The 21,415-nt window shown below is 48.1% G+C and overlaps 1 protein-coding gene across 1 annotated transcript in view; it reads right to left on the bottom strand.

Annotated features, from left to right (window-relative positions):
- Positions 1-21,415, bottom strand: part of FA2H (fatty acid 2-hydroxylase) — a 74,761-nt gene that overhangs the window by 34,980 nt on the left and 18,366 nt on the right. Inside the window, exon 2 of the mRNA XM_030582127.1 lies at positions 1,983-2,075. Within this exon, the coding sequence (XP_030437987.1) occupies positions 1,983-2,075 (93 nt within the window). The remainder of the gene's footprint in view (positions 1-1,982; positions 2,076-21,415) is intronic.

Below are 21,415 nucleotides of genomic sequence, written 5' to 3'. Positions count from 1 at the left end.
ATGAGTTTGTCTGTAGAACATCAGCAAGGTGCAGAGTGATTCTTGGCTCTGCACTGTGTCTGGAGGCACAAGCTGCAGAAGTGGCCAGGAAGGCCTCTTTCCACCTCCAACCGGCCAAATGTGTGCCCATTCCTCATGGGCAAAGCCATGGCCTCAGTAGGGTAGAGGAAAGCAGGGCAAGCCACACAGACATTGCAGGCAATTTCAAAACACAGCAGTGCATCCACGTAGGAGAGGTAAATGAGAACAAGTCACACCAGAGCTGCCTCATGCTATGCTGGACCTTCATTCCTATTGATCCAATTCCAGGTCAGCTTCAAAGCTTCAATGGGCCAGTCTGCCGGCTACCCAAATGGACCACCGCTCCTTCCAGACTCTCTAGAATGCCACAGCAGCCAGTAGCACCTGGGCCAAGTATACTCGGCTCTGAAGTCGCTACTCCAGGAGCTCAGGATGAAACTTGGGCTAAGCCTCCCCAGCTCCTCTATACATAACTTGCAGATAACTATGCAAGTTATCTGGATCTCATGAATTTGGGAGACCTGAATTATAATTTTTGAATGTCTGGGGCTGGCAACACTGAGCCTACAGAGGCCAAACCATTTTCTGTGTTCCAAGGTTCTTTTGAAATGAACCTTTCATTTCTGAAATGTAACAACTTAGAAATTTCCTTCTAAGGGGTGCTGGATCAGGAGACAATGGCTAGTTAACATGTACAACAAAAAACATGAAAATGCATCAGTTGGGTATTAAGGGTTGAACGAAATGAAGCACCAAGCCACAACTTTTGCTGTCTGGACACTAAAATATCGCCCTGTATTATCAGTCCATCCTGCCCTTCACAGCTGAGTTTCTACAAGGGACCCTCAGCCGTCTCTTCTCCCACCAGATGCAGTTTTTCCATAACTTTCTGATGGAAGTCAGTCTCTGTTGCACTCCAGCTGTCCTTTTAATAGGAGGACTAGAACAGTATTCTCGATTCCATTTTGGCCATCACTATATTCTCCTCTAGTCCTACAATAATTTTCTGCCACTTACTGCCACTGTTTATATATCCCAGAGGGGGGTTTGCTGACCAGCCTGCTGCTCTGTTATGGCACAACTACATGGAGCTGTACAACAGCAAAGCAAGCTCTCCTTCACATAGTCACATATGGACAATTCGTGAGAGCGTAGAACATGCAAGGGCACAGTATGACCTCAGGACTGCACTTGGGATACTGGAGCACTCTTCCAATTAATCTGGATTTATGGTGACAAAAGAAGCATATTTGGATGTTGGGGAGGGGGAAAAGAGGCAGAAGGGGGGGGACAGAGCCTTTTACCCTAGGCCAGCAGCTCAAATGCAGCTCAGGCAGCTAGTGATCATCATTCATTGGCTATCTGGTGACCTACACAAAGCTAGCATGTGGATCGCCAACGCATGGTGGAGGAGTTATCACAATGTGCCCCTTTGCTGGTGCACACTTCTCAGTGAGGCCCTGGTTTGAAGGGGCTTGGAAAAGGGGCTCTCACTGTGAGAGAGGGTGGCATGGCACATTGGTAGGGCAGCGCAGGGGAAGCTACAGTGGCTGGTCTGGAGGAAAAATATGTCAGTCTAACACTTTTGATAAGCACGCTAACTACGTTCACCTAAGGTCAGAACCAGCAAAGGTACTGTGTGGTATCCCTCACCAATGCCCATGGTTCTTATGCTAGTCTTTCTAATGGAGATGCTATGACTAATCTAGCCTCTTTCCTGCAGGATCTAGATGAACTTTGCAAAACTCCATTCTTGTCCTACCTTGTGTTTATTTGGAACATCTCTGCTCCTGATCTGGATTTGGACTGTGTTCCTTCGTTACAGGTTAGAAGGGAGATTTTCATTTTCAGACACAGAGAACAGTGATTAAACACCTTTGCTCAAATGATCTCCAGAAGCTAAGTAACGGTGTTTGAGAAACCAACGTGCTTCTGCAAATACTATACAACCAGCTCCTTACCTTATCTGGATCTACTGTTTTACATCTAGGATCCATCCTACGGTTTGTCGTCTGAGCTGTGGAATTTACTGGTTTCTCTGTCTCAAGAAGGCTCTAGAGACAAGAACAATAAAGGATTAAATCCACAAGAGATCACATGAATTTAGTCTCAGCAATAAAACCTGAGGTGTATGGCTAACACCCACATATTAAGTGGCTAGTCAAGATTTTTACTAAGTTCCCACAGCAGATTTTGTATGTATCAGGGAAGCACTAGTTTTATGCTGTCAAAGAAGTCTAGAATCTTTGTTCTTTGGTACATGACAAATGGCAAAACACCTCCAACCCCTCACAATCATGTAAGTTACATACATACATAAAGGCTTTACACAGAAGTCATTGAGTTCTAATGGCACTTTTTCCTGCAGCCGTATTCACATGGACAGAGATTTTGGGCATCTCCATATATTGGGAGTCTAACTTGAGAAACCTTGAAGAGCCTTTCCCAATCTTCAGAGAGTGGGTGCTCTGTATTTTCTGAAAATAAGGCTTCTCATTAAGGCTTCTCAAAAGTCGGACCACCAAAATCACTAGTGTCACTTTTGAAAAATCTTAGCCATGACCTCTATGTGTGGAATAGCCATGTGAAGAACAAGACCTGATGCTTGGCAGCATGCAGTGTCCCAAGCACACCACTATCAGTGCCCCAATGAGAATCATTTTCCATTTTTAAAAAATCTTGACGTGCAATTGTATTGTCCAGAGAAAAAACATTTCTACTAAACCAGCTTGGGAAACCGTTCCCTTGTCCTGCAAACATCAGATTCAGGAAAAAATTCCAGCCCAAGATTGGGATAAAGAGTTAAAAAACAAAAAAAAAAACCCCACCCAAAATTTTCACATCCCCAAAATCCAAACAACTTTTTGGATCAGGTCAATCAAATGATTTGTTTCAATTTTGACTTTTGTCTTTACTATCAGTTCAGTCCAAAACCACTTAATATTGAAACCTAACTGAATTTTTCATTTAGAAAACATCAAAATGGGATGTTTCAACAATTTCGGAACTCTCCCTGCAATGAGCTTTTGAAATAGGAAGCTTGTTGAAACCAACCCATTCCCACAAAATTTTTGGTTTCAACTAAATCAGTATTTTCTGATGAAACAGCATTTAATCAAAGAGTTCCCAGCCAGCTTTAATTTCTACTAAGTAGGCCATCAGTTCACTCTCAGCATTGCAAGCTAGATACCACGTGACCAAGGTGGCTACCCTGAGGACACCTTTCAAGTAGCAGCACTCCCACCCCATCTGCAGACAGACATTTCTACACCTTTGGTTTCAGACGCACAACTTTCCTGACAGGCATCACAACGGCAGAAGTGGAAGGTTGAGGAGCTGCTATGGACAACAGGGCGTCACACAAGCAGAGATGATGAGCAAATAAGGAGAACCACTATGAAGAGCAGCTGGAAACCCATGGCTCCAAATAGCCAAGTAAACAGGAAGTAAGATCAGGTCACCTACCTATAGCTAATGAAGAACCAGACTAGGGGGTTACAGTCAGGAAAGTGAATTCTCTTGTTTATTGATTCTTTCAAGCCACGTGTGCTTCAAAAGGGGTTTACACACAAGCATTGGAAAAATGGGAAATCCAGCATTAAGGTTAGCACTGAGGGCAAGAAGTGGACTGTATGAAAATGAATAGCTCCAAACAGACAGCCATTAGCAATCAAATCCAGACACTTTCAACACAGTTAGCCTCATACATCTACCACTCCACCATGGCTGATTTACTCATTTAAGTACCATCAACCAACCATCACTTCCTCTTGGCAAGAGCAACGCCAGCCTCTGCCCCATTCCCCATTTTGACCCCTTGTTAGTATATAGGCTTCTTTGTTAGCCTGAAATAGAATTTTGAGTTTGACTTTTGATACTTTCATATTTTTATTAATATGTGTATAAAACAAAGACACTGTGTTGCATTCTTCACAACCAGATAGGGCTTTTAGTACAATGGGAAGAGATAAGGGAAACAGCTAAAGTGTTACAGGGTATGATGGAAGTATAATATATGAGCAAACACTAAAAGGCTGCTTGGCTCCTTTCTCAAGCCAAGGTCAAGCAACCAGGCATCAGAAACACTAAAAGCCAAAGAAAAGCCTGGCCTTGGCCAGACCACCACTTCACTTCTCCCATAAGATACAAAAAAAGGTGGAATGAAGACCCCAGACTCACAACCCTCCAAAACAAAACATAACCATAAGTTTTAAGGGGAGTAACTAGGGGTGTGCCCTGCAGGTATATTTGGACCTGCTAAGGAGGAGGAGGTGGGACACAGGCAAGGCCCTGTGGTGTCATAGCTGGGAAGGGGGACACAGGGGAAATGCTCTGCGGCATCAGAGCTGGGAAAGAAACACTAGGAAACAGACTTTGTGGCATGTAAAGCTATAAATATGCTCACTGGAAGCTTACCCCAATAAACATCACATTGCCTGCACTTCGGACTTCTCGTCTTCTGCTTTCCGTCTGCATGACAAGAACCAGGGGAGGGGGTGAAGGGAAACCCTCTAGCACCCCTCACACCCAAGAGTGGAAGCAATGCACCAACTGGGATTTTATCATCATCCAAGAGTGAGCTAGGCATCTTCTAATACAAATAGGAAGGCCATCCATACTCACTCACAGACCCTGCTGGCTAGACTTCCAGAGGGATCAAGGATGCGCTGTATACCCCCACACAGACCCTGTTACATAAATCACTGTGTAATGGCCACAGACTAAGGCCCTTAAGAACTGTCTACTTTGCAAAGTGTACAAGATTCACAGCCAAGCCGCCTACCTGGAGAATGGTGTATGGGTACCAACTAACTGTGACGCTTGTCAAAAACTTAAAATCATAGAATTATAGGGTTAGAAAGGGTCGCAAGGGTCATCTAGTCTAACCCCCTGCCAAAATGCAGGATTTGGCTTTACCCGTTACAAAAAGTGCACAGGCAGTAGTAAGGCAGAGACATTTGAGATAGAACTCCTCCCTACTCCATGCGTTCCAAAGTATTTGAAGCATAATCTTAAAATTTTATATTTATATTATACCCACACAGGAAATTCAGAGTTATTTTACATTACACACACACACACACACTTGTTTGCAGCTAAGTACATCTTAGCAGAACAGCTTTAGCAAGAGCCTTGGAGCAAGTTTTACAGTCAGCAAACCCATCCAGATGTCTCCAAGGAAGAGTCCTCCTCACGTATACGGGCCTGGAGGTGGAGGGGGAAGCAGGGCTTTGGAGCAGAGCCAGAGCTGGAGCACAGAGCAGCTCCAGAGCAGTGGAGCTGCAGGTTTTTGCCTGGAGCTGGAGCAGAGCCGGAGCATAGCTCCAAAGCCCTGGGGGGAAGGAAAGCAGATGCGGGAGTTAAATTATGTAGATATAGGGCAGCAGAGTAGCCTTCACCCCACAGAGACACGAGTTGAGTCCCAACTCAGGAAACAAGTCGGTTCCAAAAATAAATCAGGCCACTGGACATAGTTGTCAGAATTGTTGAGAAGCCCGTAATAGCTATCGACATCAAAAGCTTTTCTTAGTGCTTGCGTAGAGCCAGTGCTTTCACGAGCATGAGCTTCTGCCACAAAACTAAACAGATGGGCATGACATCTGTTCAACAGAACGTGTGCAGGTATTTACTGTGCCAACCTACGTGTGTCAAAAATAACTTCAGAACGGACATGTCTGCAGTTCTCCCAATCTCACCTCATATAACATGCCTGTAACCCTACTGGACTGCGGGAGGTACGGGGACCAGATCTCCACCTAGCACCACTGTGACAAAACAAGGCAAAGGCACAACGGTACCTGGAACCAAAGAGTCAACATTTCCAGCAAGAATGCGCAAGGCAAGAGGTTATCCAATGCACAGTTTCCACAGCTTGCTGACTATATTTATTTATGCTGGGTAGAACAGTTAAGTGTAACTAACTTTGCCAGAATTACTTAACACATTAGGAGAAGGGTAGAGGTTGTTGTGATGAACTTGAAGATCCTGGTCAACTTGAAGCACCCCTGCCTGCTGTCGGAATTCTGATAATGCAATGGTAGGCAGCTGCCTCACAGAGCAGGCACATGAGGCCAAGACACCTCTAATGCTGCCCTTGCACTCCAGAGATGCTGTCTTTTGAGGAATCTAATTCCAATGCAATGTTACCACATGCAAGAAAACTGGTACACACTAGCAATGCACATGGCATGACCTTGCATTCAGCAGTGAAGGCCAGCAAAAGGATTGCCCTATAGTGCCTCCATGTCCCTTAATTGTCAGTTGCATTTCACTCCCTGCCCTTGGTTAGTTTGATCCTCCTCCTGCTTGTGTACATACCTCATCTGTTTGACAGCATCCAAAACTCATGGCCGACAGATTAACTAACAGAAAGCAGCAGAGCTGTTGACTTGCTGTAGGTTGTCAGTATACTGAGGGTATAACCTGTCCCACTCAGCAGGACGTCTGGTAACTGTATTCTAACAGCCTTCTTGCCTTCTTGGTGTATAGTACTTCCATGGATTCATAGATTCCAAGGCCAGACGGGACAACCATGATAATCTCATCTGACCTCCTGTAGAGCACAGGCCAGAGAAATGCCCCCAAGTAATTCCTAGAGAAGAGCTTTTAGAAAACATCCCGTCTTGATTTAAAAATGGTCAGCAGTGGACAATCCACCATGACCCTTGGTAGATTGTGCCAATGGTTAATTACGCTCACTGTTACAAATTACATCCTCATTTTCAGTCTGAATTTGCTTCAGCTTCCAGACATTGGACACATTATACCTCTCTCTGCTAGGCTGAAGACCCCATTATTAAATATTTGTTCCCCGGGTAGGTATTAATAGACTATAATTAAGTCACCCCTTACAACCATCTCTGTGTTAAGCTAAATAGATTGAGTTATTTGAGTCTACTGCTATAGTGCAGGTTTTCTAACCCTTTAATCATTTTGGTGGCTCTTCTCTGGACCCTCTCCAATTTATCAACATCCTTCCTCAATGGTAGACACCACAACTGGATGCAGTATTCAGCAGTGGTTGCACCTATGCCAAATACAGAGATAAAAATAACCTCTTTACTCCTACTCAACACTATGTATGTATCCCAGGATTGCATTAGTGCTTTTGGCCACAATATCACACTGGAAGTTCATGTTCAGCTGATCATTCACCATGACCCCCCAAAATCTTTTTCAGAGTCACTGCTTCCCAGGGTAGAATCCCCCACATCCTGTATGTATGGCCTACATTCTTCCTTTCTAGATGTATACATTTAGCCTTATTAACATGCATATTGTTTGCTTGTACCCAGTTTATTAAGCAATCTAGATCATGCTTTCTCAGCGATTTGTCCTTTTCATTATTTGCCACTCCCCCAGTTTTGGGGTCATCTGAAAATTTTATCAGTGAAGATTAACAACTTTTATTAATTAACTTTAACAGCATAGGGCTGAGAACTGATCCCTGCAGGACCCCACTAGAAACACACCTGTTTCATGACGACTCCCTGATTAAAATTACATTGAGACCTCTTAGTTTGCCAGCTTTTAATCTGTTTATGTTGATTGGCATTAATTATATTACCCTCCTTTAAAGGCTTGATTAATCAAGTCCCATATCAGTTGCTCCATTATGTTGTCTAGGATTGGTGTCAGACTGACAGGCCTATAATTACTTTGGTAATCCTGTTTATCCTTTTTAAATATTGGCACAATAGCTTTCTCCCACTCTTTTGGAAATTCCCAGTTTTCAAGAGCTATTGGAGGGGGAAAAAAATCAATATCAATGGTCTAGTGAGCTCCTCAGCTAGCTCTTTCAAAAGTCTTGGATGCAAGTTATCAGTGTCTGCTGATTTAAAAGTGTCTAGCCTTAGAGTACGTCTATACTACAGGATTATTCTGATTTTACATAAACCGGTTTTGTAAAACATTGTATAAAGTCGAGTGCACGCGGCCACGCTAAGCACATTAATTTGGTGGTGTGCGTCCATGTACCGAGGCTAGCGTCGATTTCCAGAGCGTTGCACTGTGGGTAGCTATTCCGTAGCTATCCCATAGTTCCCGCAGTCTCCCCCGCCCCTTGGAATTCTGGGTTGAGATCCCAGTGCCTGATGGGGCAAAAATCATTGTCGCGGGTGGTTCTGGGTAAATGTCGTCACTCATTCCTTCCTCCGTGAAAACAATGGCACACAATCATTTCACGCCCTTTTTCCCTGGATTGCCCTGGCAGACGCCAGAGCACGGCAACCATGGAGCCCGTTTTGCCTTTTGTTATTGTCACCGTGGAGCCCGTTTTGCCTTTTGTTATTGTCACCGTATGTGTACTGGATGCTGCTGACAGAGGCGGTACTGCAGTGCTACACAGCAGCATTCATTTGCCTTTGCAAGGTAGCAGAGACTGTTAGTCATTCTGTACCATCTGCTGCTGTCATGGCTGCCCCTGGCTGAGGTCAGCCAGGGGTGCAAAAACAAAAATGGGAATGACCCGTTGTATCTAAAAATAGAGTCAGTCCTGCCTAGAATATGGGACAAGTGTGCTAGAGAACCAGTGTACCAGAGAGCACAGCCGCTCCGTGTCAGATCCTGCAGAAATGATGAGCTGCATGCCATTCTAGGGGGAGGAGTACAGAAACCGGTTTAAAGAGCCCTTTATATCGATATAAAGGGCCTCATTGTGTGGACAGGTACAGCGTTAAATCGGTTTAAAGCTGCTAAAATTGGTATAAACGCGTAGTGTAGACCAGGCCTTAGTAGCTGCTGTTTAAGATCCTCCTGAGATACTAGTGGAATGGAAAGAGTATTAGCATATGGTATGACATCTCTTTATTTCCCAAATACAAAACAGAGATACTTATTGAACATTGCTCCCTTCTCTGTGTTATTGATAATTCTACCATTTCCACCTAGTAATGTACCAATACCACTGTAAGGATTATTTTTGTTCTTAATATACTTGGGAAAAAAAAAAGCCAACTCATTATCCTTAACTCTGCAGGCAATAAATTTCTCCTTATGTCCCTTTGCTTCCCTTATCAGTGGTCTACAATTCCTAGCTTCTAATTTATATTCATTACTATCAATTTCCCCTTTCTTCCATTGGTTTATATAATAAATTTATGATTTTTTTAATATATCATTTGATCAAAGGAGAAAGTCCAGCTCCTAGTACAGACCTAGTGGAGGCATAATTAGTTTCACAAACATTACTTTTGTCACGTTCTAGAACAGTGGCCTCCAAAGTGGGGTGCATGCACCCCAGGGGGTGCACAAGACGATTAATTGGGGGGCACGGTGGGAGGAGCACTGCCGGAGCAGAAGGGTGGTGCGGCAGGAGGAACATCGCTGGAGGAAAAAAAAGAAAGGGGCAGCCAGAGGAGGGAGGGAGGGAGGGAGTGAGCGGGAAAGCTGCCCCCCCCACCTCTGCAGGCAGGGCCACCCAGAACACAGGGGCTTTAGGGGCTGAAGGGCCCTGGGCTAAGGGAGCCCTGGGGCCCTGGCCTGCAGCTCTAAAGCCCCTTTTGGAATGTGGCCCTGAGTCCTCCAGCCCTTGGAGGAGCAGAGGCAGCCACGCAGCCAGCGGCGGGAAAGAAGTGGCGCTTTTCCCTTCAAAGCCGGCTGGAGAGAAGTGGTGCTTTGAAGGGGAAAAAACGCCGTTTCTCTCCGGCCGCTGGCTGCGCGGCTGCCTCTGCTCCTCCTGAGTCCTCCGGCCCATGCTCACAGGGTTGCATTCCAAAAGGGGCTTTAGAGCTGCAGGCGAGGGCCTCGGGGCCCCCTTAGCCCAGGGCTCTGCAGCCCCTAAAGCCCGTGCTCCAGGTGGCCCTGCTAGGGGTTGTGGGGGGAGGGGCAGCTCCCAGAATTGCTGCTATGGGGATGGTGCCGCGCTGTGCAGAGCCACCTGCACATCCCCTGCACCAAACAGGAGCTGCCCCAGGTAAGTGCTCTGCACCCCTGCCTGCCCCAGCCTTGAGCCTCCTCCTGCACCCCTGTCCTGAGTGCCCCCCTGCACCCTAACTCCCTCCCAGACCCTGCACCCTGACCCTGAGCCCCCTCCTGGAACCTAACTCCCTCCCAGACCCATGCCCCACCCTGAGCCCCCTCCCACACCCTAACCCTAGTCCAGACCTTCGAATCACTATATCAAAGTGTTAAACCAAGATTTTCAGAAATAATGAAGTATATTCAATCACATTGCTCTCACTAATAAAATATTTTTTTTGAGAGCGCAAAAAGGGGTTTTGTACCGTTAATAAATAAAAATATATATTTTTTAAAATATTGTTTTTCATCTTTATCTCATCCTTTAATTTCTATTTGTGTATGTTTTATAGCATACATAATATATTAGTACAGTAGTACATGTATATAATTTATACATAAATAAATTGGGGGTGCGTGCTCAAAATTTTTTTGCTGATAGGGTGCACGATCAAAAAAGTTTGGAGACCACTGCTCTAGAATAGATCCATTACAAGGTTCTCCACAAGGGAGAAGGCAGAGAGGCCTTGCATCTGATTAAACCTAAAGGACTTAATTCCTCCTGCATTCACTGTCCTTTCTTCTAAAGTTTCCCACCATTGCTACTGGCCCAATGGTGGGAGCACTAGTCCAGAGAAACTGACAGAGGGTGTCAGAGTTGCCCTGTTATCTACACCCAACCAGCTCAGTTAGAGGACATGGTGGTTAAAGTAAACACTGACAAAATCTACCTGCTAGTGTTCCCACCCTACCCATTGAGCATTAATGCCAGAAAGGCCTCTTTGTAGCCAAGTATAGCTAAGAGCAAAATCCAGAAACGTTTAACTGCAGAAGCCAATGCTTTCACTTGGAAGAAAGCCTTCAACTAAACTCTTGCTTAGCATTTCCGAAAGGGTTGGGAGGGGAAGAGTGTGCAAATTGTGCTTTTGTTCTACTTAGCAATTCATGGAGCAGCATGCTGGACACTCCCAATCCCCTCCCCACTCCCCTTCTCCTCCCAACTGCAGTAAATTATTGTCCCTCAGGCTGGAAACCAGGCAGGCACCAGTCTGAACTAGCTCCGCCGCCACTATGTAGAGAGAAAAAGACACCTGTCAAACATTGCACACTACCCCACCCTAAGTTAGAGGGCCCACCACTCCTGAACTCCTGTGACAACATTACAACCTCCCCACAAGGCCAAGTATTTATAAATGCAGATTATGGACGGTGCATGAACTGCCGGCTTGGGGAGGCTAGCCCCTGCCCTGCCTCTTCCCGCTGTAACCCAGAGCCCCGCAACTGCAGCTGCCAGCCTCGCCACCCCAGTGCCGGCAGGCCCGGAGTGCTGGCCAGGCCGGCCGTGCCGCTGCCAGTGTCTCCAGCCGCAGAGCACCAGGCGGATGGCACAGCCCTGGAGCGCCAGGCAGGCAGTGCAGCCCCTAGCATCTCCCAGCCCCGGGAATCCTGGGCCACAAGCAGGCCATGAGGGAAGAGCACTAGCAGGAAGCAGGAGAGGCTCTGGGGGTGGAGGATGCGTGGGGTCATGCAGGGCTGTTTGGGGAGGCTCAGCCTCCTCTGGCCTGTGATACCCACTGCCCATGATTCAGATGCTCATCAGTGTTGGTCCTGCTAGCTGGAGTTGGAACATACAGGCTGCTGCTCTCAGCAATGCTCAGAAAACAGGATGTTTGACGGTCACCTGCCTGCTCAGAAAGAGAGGGCAGAGTGGAGGGGTGGCATAATAATAAATAATTGGAGATATACCTATCTCCTAGAAGTGGAAGGGACCTTGAAAGGTCACTGCAGTCCAGCCCCCTGCCTTCACTAGCAGGACCAAGTACTGATTTTTGCCCCAGATCTCTAAGTGGGCCCCTCAAGGGTTGAACTCACAACCCTGGGTTTAGCAGGCCAGTGCTCAAACCACTGAGCTCACCCTCCCCCAACATGGGCATGACATCCATATGCATGCTGGATTTGATGGGGGTGGTGGGAAAGGTGGGAATTTAATGCTGCATCAGCCCTGGTTTAGAAATATTCAGTAAAACATCCATTCTATGAGCAGAAACTTTAAACACAAGAGGTACCATTAGAAAGCAAGTTAAAGAGTGCTAGAAGGGCACATGTGTGCCAAGGTTAGAGAGACGCACTAGCAGCCTCTTTTATCGCATGTACTGCACAGAGTGCATGTTTGCACCATGGTACCGTCTGGCAGCGCTATCACAGCACGAGTTATCAAGACGTTAAAGGAGAAACACTCAACCCACTTCATGAATTCAGATTCCTCAGCCCTGTGAGAGAGAGAGGCTGCAGTGTGTCTTCCCACGCAGGTGCCTACCCATCTATCGAAACCCTACAGATGCTCCTCTACCAGCAATCCCTGCTCAATGCCTCCTCCTCCTTCTCTTCTGCAAGGCACTGTGTGCTACCCGAATACAAATAATGTAAGGTCCAAGGTTCTCATCCTTCTGTCTGTCCCATGATGCCATGACCCCACACTGCAAGTTTCCAGTCTCAGGCTAAGGTGGCTGGGAAGATCCCCAACTCAGACTTCACAGTCAGTTTCCTTGGCTTCACCCACACTACGAAAAGTCTAAATGTTTTTCTTCCAGTGCTACAGCTGCACCAGACTCAATGGCGCAAACCATCATGCACCCTGGCGCAGAGGGACTGCTGTCATGTCCTCTACCCCTGCTCTCAGACACACACGTTTTACTAGCGTACGCACACACTTTGCAGCAACTGAGACTCCATCCACAGCTTCCCTGCAGGACTGTGAACAGATCCGAAGTTCCAGAGGTTTGTTTTTTTGAGGTATTCCCACGGGCTGCTTGTGAAGTCTTTGCTCTGTGCATTTAACTTGCGGGTTGTTTTGAGTGGTCTGCGGTTTGTTTGTTGACTGAATTACACTAACTGGTGAAAATCTGGCATTTCAAGCAGCATTCCCAGTGAACTTACTCATTCCATTGTCTGTAGAAAGATAACAGCCAAAGCAACTGTGCTTGAAAATGTGAATGAGCGCTCGAGTCATTTTGTTGCATTATTCATCCAGCTCTGACTGTAATAATGCATCATCCTTTATTCCCATGTTCTTCTCAGTGCGAGACAGTAACTCAATGGACTCTGAATTACCCCCATGGGCATACATGGATCACAAGCCCTATAGTTACTGGGCTACTGCAAAGGATCCATCCGATAGAAGATCTCACCAAAGCGATCACTTACATGGGACACTTCAGCAGGTTGGACATCCTTCTTTGCTAGCCAACACCCTTCTCGGTCACAGGAACTCTGGAACAAGGCGAGATTCCCAGCTCTGATAGGTGACCAGCCACATCATCCCATCTCTGCATTATGGCAAGTAACAAAGGTCTCTTTTCTTCAGAGGGTTCAAAAAACCCTCTGCGGCTAAATGTCCAGGATCCAACGCACTCCCAAGCATGAAGGAACATACTAGTGCTTCCCTGAGCAAGGGCCGATAAAGGAATGGCCCTGCCTGCACCATCGTGGCTATGAGAAACAAGGTCACGGTCACTGTTCGGACACAGCCTGAGCCCCCACAATAGGTTTTCATCAGGGCTGAAGGAGTTTTCAGTATCAAGCATGGGGAGAGTACAGAGACCAGTGGTGATCTGCATTATACCACAAGTGGAGGCAGACACCTCCTACGTGAGCATCTGCAGGTACTGCAGAGCTAGCTGAGAGCCTCTCTCAGATCTGCAGATGACTGTTGAGAGCTACACTTTTTTTCATATAAGGATCCAAACCCAGCTGCATGTTTAGGACTTTGATAAACAATCACCACCTCCTCTGTAGGCACACCTCTATCAGGACGTTCACTGTAGCACTATCTGCACATGCTTCTGGGAACAGGATGGTGTGGGGTAGGCAATGGGATTTAGAGGCCATCACCTCTAGGCCACTTGTGCACCTCAGTCCAAAGGCATTGCCATCGGATGGCAGATAGATAGTCACTTCCCAGCAGATTTGTGTCTGCTTAAAAGTCCCCAGTGCGCTTGCTGTCCCCCACCAGAAGCATCAAAACCAAACATCACCTCTGTGGCTTACGTTGCTGCCACTGCAATGTTACTTTCAGCTATAACAAGCGTGGCCCCCTACCCTGACTCCCATCCACACACGGAATCCTTTAGCACAAGTTAAAAGGTGCTTTAACCTGGAGCTAGCTGGCTTGCCAGAGCGCATAGGGTGACACTCGTGCTGACAAAACTGGAGCTAGTAATGCAGTGGGGACTTAGCTGTTTGTGATGCTAAAAGACTCTGCAGTAATCCAACCACTGTAACAATGAGGAGTCCGGGTGGCACCTTAAAGACTAACAGATTTATTTGGGCATAAGCTTTTGTGGGTAAAAAACCCACTTCTTCAGATGCATGCAGTGGGTTTTTTACCCACAAAAGCTTATGCCCGAATAAATCTGTTAGTCTTTAAGGTGCCACTGGACTCCTTGTTGTTTTTGTGGATACAGACTAACCTGGCTGCCCCTCTAATACTTCCAACCACTGTGCAGCTCCAGTGGTATTTTGGAGCTCTCACTGGAGCTAGGCCAACTCCAGAAGCATTAACAAGACAGCAGAGACAAGCCCTACAAGTCTGAGCCCCTTGACAGATATGGGAGCAACAGACCAGTGCTTTCAGGATGGGCAGGAACTCCAGCCAATATCCAGTGACCAGAGTGCTGACAGATACTAGGCAATGGCCACACCTAGGTACCAAGTGCTATAGGTGGTCTGGGCTCTCTGGCTCCTGCCTCCAACTGATTCCAAGGCCAGGAGATCTGCCTCCATATTCAGAGCAGTGAAGGATCCTGATTTATCGTATCTAGCCTGCATGCACACGCCCACAGCTAGCCACCCCAGCAAAGAAGCACAGAGCTGAAGGCTAGCTTTCTGAACAGCAGCATACTAAGCATGCCCTTCCTCCAGGTATTTCACATTGAGTTACCCATTAACTAGACAGCAGGTAACTGCACAACCAAGCACATTTCACTTGATCAACAGTGCTGACTGGGTAATGGCTATTTAGTTTTCCAGGTGCGTGACTTCTCTTAGAGCAGCAAGTCTCAGCCGGCCATGCACAGCTGTCAGGAACAATGCAGGCAGCAGTCCCCAAAAGGAGGGCTACTGGCTGCTCTCCACTTCAATACTCCTAGGACTCCTACAAACCTCAACCATCTAGACCAAAGAAAGAAACCTCCTGTGCGTATGGTCCACAGCCAACTCACCTCTGCCAGGAGTTTCACTGGTGTAAAATTGAGCCGCAAGCAAGCTTCAGACAACCTAGAAGTCAGCCGGAGTAGGAGACAGGAGGTTAGAATCAAAGAGAAGAAAGATTTGAAGAGAGGAGAGCAATGCAAGGAGGCAGACTAGTGGAGACCCAGCCCTTATCCACACAGAAGACATCTCCTTGCTGGATGTAGGAATAGCTCAGATATGCTGGGCAGACAGGACCAAAAGTCATGTATTTTCATTCAGCCCCCTTAAAAATCCATTCTGGTGTCACCCACTCTGGTGCTGAGAGGGCCTGGAGTCTGGGAGGGGAGGTGTACACAATACGATCTCTACAATAAGAGCCGGTGTAGAAACTGCTGGTGTTCATAGCCCGATGGCGGCCCATAGCCGGCAGCGCATTACAGAGGGACTATGATGCTATATTCTAGAAGATACGCAAGTCTGACAGTGAGAGTGGGAAGAAACTATGGCTCTTCCCAGGAAGTTGTATAGCTCCCCTGATTAAGTGACCCTGGGCTAGAATGCTCTGGACACACATCACTGCATCACTTCTAGCGCTTCCCTGCAGCTCTGTTCCCGCATCTGAGCTCTTTAGAGTACTTGAGGGACTGCAGCCCTGTTGGGTGCTAGGAAAAGCACCACAGTCACACGGGGATCTATGTACTAGTGAAAAACACAGCTACTTTGGTTGGCAGCCTTGCAGACTGAGGGTCTCATTATTCAGGTGATCTTGAGCCCTGGGCAGTGCATCTCCTTGCTGCCTCAGGGCATGGCTACAGAGCGCTTTGAGTTAAACCGGCCTTTGGAGAGTGTAACAGGGAAAGCGCTGCAGTCTGTCCACACTGACAGCTGCAAGTGGACTGGTGGGTCCACATTTGCGGCACTTGCAGCGGCACTGGGTGCGGTGCATTGTGGGCAGCGATCTCACAGAGCACCTCTTCCCATTCTGGTGCTGTGGCTTGTGGGAAGGGGGCAGGATGTGAGGGGCATTCTGGGTCCTGTCCAAACACCCCGTGATGCATCAGTTCACATCCCAGCAACCCTTCTGCTTCTGTCCATAATTGGTGCCATCTTTCAACTTTTTTATACTGCGTGCTCTGTCTTCCCTTTCGGTTTGCCCAAACTGCTGAGGAATATGCTGACAAGTCTCACCAGCGCGTCACATTTGGCAGTCGAGTTATTCCTTAAGATCCAAAGTGGCAGTAAGGACTCCAAATATGATATTGATTCGAGTAATGCATACAACAGGAGATTGCTTGTGGCATTCACGGACATGCTCATCACTGTGGAACGGCACTTTTGGGCTCGAGAAACAAGCACTGAGTGATGGGATCACATCATCCTGCAGCCGCTGCTTGTCATCCTGGACTTGCAGAACTTTTAGATGAGAAAAGCCACTTTCATGGGACTGTATGATGAGCTCACCCCCACCCTGCAGCGCGAGGACATGAGATTGAGAGCTGCCCTGACGGTGGAGAAGCAGGTGACTATTGCAATCTGGAAGCTGGCAACTCCAGACTGGTTGCTAACCAGTTTGGAGTGGGGAAGTCAACAGTTGGAATTGTGATGATGCAAGTTTGCAGGGCCATTAATCACATCCTGCTCAGAAGAACCGTGACTCTGGGTAACATGCAGGACATTGTGTATGGCTTTGCACAAATGAGTTTCCCTAACTGCAGAGGGGCAATAGATGAGATGCATATTCCAATTCTGGCACCAGCCCACCTAGCCTCCGAGTACATTAATTGGAAGGGCTATTTCTCTATGGTTCTCCAGGCGCTTGTGGATCACCGTGAGCGTTTCATTGACGTTAACGCAGGCTGGCCCAGAAAGGTGCATGACACATGCATCTTTTGGAACACTGGCCTGTGATCCTTGGAGACCCTGCTTACCCTTTAATGCCATGGCTCATGAAACCCTACAGAGAGAGACTTGACAGCAGCAAGGAGTGGTTCAACAACAGGCTGAGCCGGTGCAGATTGACTGTGAAGTGTGCTTTTGGCTGTTTACAGGGCGGCTGGTGCTCTCTGTATGGGAAGCTGGACCTGGCCGATAACAGCATACCCCCGGTTATAGCCGGGAACCTCCTCTGGTTTTTGTCCTTTCCCAAGCACTGGCCACCGCGACTGGCTACCTTCCTCCCAGCTTGAGAACAACTCCTGCTTGCATGTATTTAGGGATGCCAGGGTGTCTTCCTCCTCCTCCTCCTCAGCACCCTAGCTCTACTCTTCTTCCTGCCTTGTTGGATTGGACTCTGAAGTGTCTATGGTGGTACTTGGAGCACAGGTGCCAACTTTTGTAGGCGCCAGTGGGTGCTTGTGCCCCCACCACTCCAGCCCCGCTCCTGCCCCACCCCCCCATGTCCCATTGGATCCCTCCCCAAATCGCCACCCTAGCCCCGCCTCTTCCCCAAGCACACTGCATTCCTCCTTCTCCCACCTCACTCCCAGGCTTGCCACACGAAATCGCTGTTTTGTGGCACAAGCTCTGGGAGGGAAGGGGGAGAAGTAGGACATGGCAGCTCGCTCAGGGGAGGAGGAGGAGGCGGAGCAAAGGCAGAGGTGAGCTGGGGCAGAGGGGTGGGTCAGGGAGCTGCCAGTGGGTGCTCTGCACCCACCAATTTTTCCCCAGAGCACCCACGGAGTTGGCACCTATGACTCGGAGTGAAGGTGAGGGTCGCCCCCAAGTATCACATCCAGCTCTTTGTAAGAACGGCAGGTCACAGGGGCAGCACCGGAGCAGCTGTTTGCCTCATGGGCTTTGCAGTAGCATTCCGCAGCTCCTTCACTTTAACCTTGCATGGCAGAGCGTCCCAGTCATGGCCCCTTTCCATCATGCCCCTTGATATCTGCCCAAAGGTATCATAATTCCTATGGCTGGAGCGCAGCTGGGACTGGACAGCTTCCTCCCCACCCCCACCCCGAACACTGATGAGGTCCAGCACCTCACTATTGCTAATTACTGGGGATCACCTGGCACATGGAGACATGGTCACCAGGAAAGGTTCGCTGAGAGCACTCCACGCCTGGCTGAGCAAACAGGAAGGGGTTTTTCAAAATTCCCAGAGAATTTAGAGGGCTGGTCTGGTGGCTGATCAACTGAGGGCAGGGCAGTAGAGTTCAAAGTGATGATCAGAGTGGCTAGAACAGGCCTTGTGGGACACTTCTGGAGGCCAATCAGAGCACATTAACAGACCAGGGCATTCACACTGGTGCCACGGTGCTCCAGCAGGGGTGCATCAAACGTGATTCCACTCGCCAAGGTGGAGTACCAGGCGTGCTCTAGTTGTGGAGTAAGAGCGCTCTACGTGCCTTGCCAGTGTGGACGCATCATGAGTTAGAGCGTATTAAAGCAGCCCCATGTGCTCTGAGTCAGACAGACACACAGGGAGGCTCCCTCTTGGGGGCAGGCACAACCCAGGCTCCAGGCCCAGATTTTCACAGGTACGTAGGTGTTACAGAGGCCACCTGGAAATGCCCATGTCTCATCTTCAGAAGCGATTTAGCACTTAGGGGCCGAAAGTCCTACTAAGAACTGGACCAAGAGCTAATTTGTTTCACTTTAGCCATGGATGAGCCAAACAAACAATGGCTGATGGGCTCGACTCCAATCCATGACCTCACTGTGAAAGGCAGATGGTAGGTAGCTATGTAGCCTCAAGTCACTGCTGAGAAACACCAAACGTAGCCAATGGGGAAAACATTCCCATGCTAAAGGGGTTTCCAATACACCATGGACTTTAGACTAGTCGGGGGAAAAATGAGACAGAACAGGCATGACAGAGACAGGTACTAGGCAACAAGCACTGTGATGGCACTGACACACACCTCAGGACTGAGCAGTGACTTCAGCTGTTTGGCTGGAGTCAGCATACAATTTGCCTAGGGACAAGGCATTTCCTATTTGAGGACCAGGGTAGGATTCTTACCCCTGTCTCAGACAGGGGAAAGACTAGAACTAACCTACCATCACCTTGTCCCAGAACAGACACCAAGGTGCATCTGCATAAGCAGCAAAGCAGGGATTTCCAGCACCGCTGGAACCAACACAGGGGTCTATCCTGCAATCGGAGGTGTGACTGCAGCGCAGGTAGACATGCTTGGGGGAATACCAACAGCCGCGAAGCCATACTAGCACAGGCTAGCCACCTGAGTAAACACCCAGGGGCCCAGGCAAGCTTGTACAGCCTGCACTGAAGCCCATGCTGCTGTTTGTACTCACCCAAGCTAGCTGTGATCCCGCTAGTGCATGTGTCTACACGGGCTGCAGTCAGGCTGCCAATTGCAGTGGAGATTTACCCCTAGTCAATGGCAAACACTGAGCTGCTTGACGTCAGTTCAATAGCCTCATTCTGACACTACACCCTCCACTCAAGTTTAGCTAAAACCTTCTGGAAAGTTCCATTACCTGGTACCCTTTACACTCCATGTCCTCCCTCCCGTAGCCAGGCTAGCAGCATGTGGGACACCAGCATGGCAACAGCTGTTCTTCTAAAGCTAGTTATGGGGGGGAGGTTTTAACTAAGTCAGGTGCGTAGTTCCAATTCTGCAACCAGGGCTGGCTCCAGGCACCAGCTTATCAAGCAGGTGCTTGGGGCAGCAACTCTGGAGAGGGGCGGCACTTTCACGTATTCGGCAGCAATTTGGCGGAGGGTTCTTCACTCCCGCTCAGAGCAAAGGACCTCCAGCTGAATTGCTGCAGATCGCGACCGCGGCTTTTTTTTTTCCCCCCTTTCTTCTCCTGCTTGGGGAGGCCAAACCCCTGGAGCCGGCCCTGGCTACAACCCAAACAAAACAAGGCCATTCTGAAGTAATGCAGAGAAAGGGGGCAGTGTGCTGAGGTGGTCACTGGTGTGGAGGAAGGACTGACACAAAGAAGAGTGTTCTCTGAAGGCTAGGAGAACTGGAAATCTGCTCTTGTCCAAGAAAGAATTGCCAGTAAAGACTTTGAAGAGATGGCTTTCTGGAACCTTTCCGGAGGAGTTGGGGTAGGATGTGAAATGTAGGCCCAGCAAGCGAACTGGTTCCAAACAGGGCTTGAACAATTAGTGCAAAGATAATTACAACAGCCTACCCGAGATCACTGCATTTACACTGCTCTCAGGAATTTCAGATCTGCAGGTACGCATGCCAAAATGTCATGTGTTCTCCTAGAAATTAAGGTGATAGATACATTAGAAAGACACAGACATTGCTGTAATTAAGTTGTGGTGATGCCAAAACTAACATCCCAGCCAACACCTTTCACAAGTGCCCCAATTCCTTTGGCGTAAACTGGCCTGATAAATTGCTGCAGTAGTGGGAGACACTAATCTTAGCTGCTAATCAGAGACCAGACTTCATGCAGAGTCTCAAGATGGGAGTTCACAACCCAGCTGAAATAGGAAGGTTCCTCTAAACTTAAAATAAAGCTTTATCTTCTATAAGAACATAAGAATGGCCCTACTTGGTCAGACCAAAGGTTCATCTAGCCCAGTATCCTGTCTTCTGACAGTGGCTGGTGCCAGGTGCCCCAGAGGGAATGAACAAAACAGGTAAACTGGACAGAATACTCCAGGTGTGGCCTCACCAGTGCTGAAGAGAGGGAAATAATCACCTCCTCGATCTGCTGGCAATGCTCCTACTAATACAGCCCTATATGCTGTTGGCTTTCTTGGCAACAAGGTCACACTGACTCATAGCCAGCTTCTTGTCCACTATAATCCCCAGGTCCTTTTCTGCAGAACTGCTGCTTAGCCAGTCGGTCCCTAGCGTGCAACGGTGCATGGGATTCTTCCTTCTTAAGTGCAGGATGCTGCATTGGTCCTTGTGGATCCTCAGATTTCTTTTGGCCCAGTTCTCCAATTTGTCTAGGAGGTCACTCAGGACCCTATCCCTACCCTCCAGCATATCTACCTCCCCCCGCCAGCTTAGTGTCATCTGCGAACTTTCTGATAGTGCAATTCATCCCAGCATCCAGATCATTAATAAAGATGATGAGCAAATCTGGCCCCAGGACTGACCCTTGTGGCACTCTGCTTGGTACCAGCTGCCAACTAGACATCGAGCTGTTAATCGCTACCCATTGAGCCCGACAATCTAGCCAACTTTCTATCTACCTTATAGTCCATTCATCCAGCCCATACTTCTTTAACTTACTGGCAAGAATACTGTGGGATCCCGTATCAAAAGCTTTGCTAAAGTCAAGATACATCACATCCACTGCTTTCCCC

This window comes from Gopherus evgoodei, chromosome 12, assembly GCF_007399415.2.
Source record: "Gopherus evgoodei ecotype Sinaloan lineage chromosome 12, rGopEvg1_v1.p, whole genome shotgun sequence".
Classification (NCBI taxonomy): Eukaryota; Metazoa; Chordata; order Testudines; family Testudinidae; genus Gopherus; species Gopherus evgoodei.
This window is presented reverse-complemented; position numbering and strand designations above follow the sequence as displayed.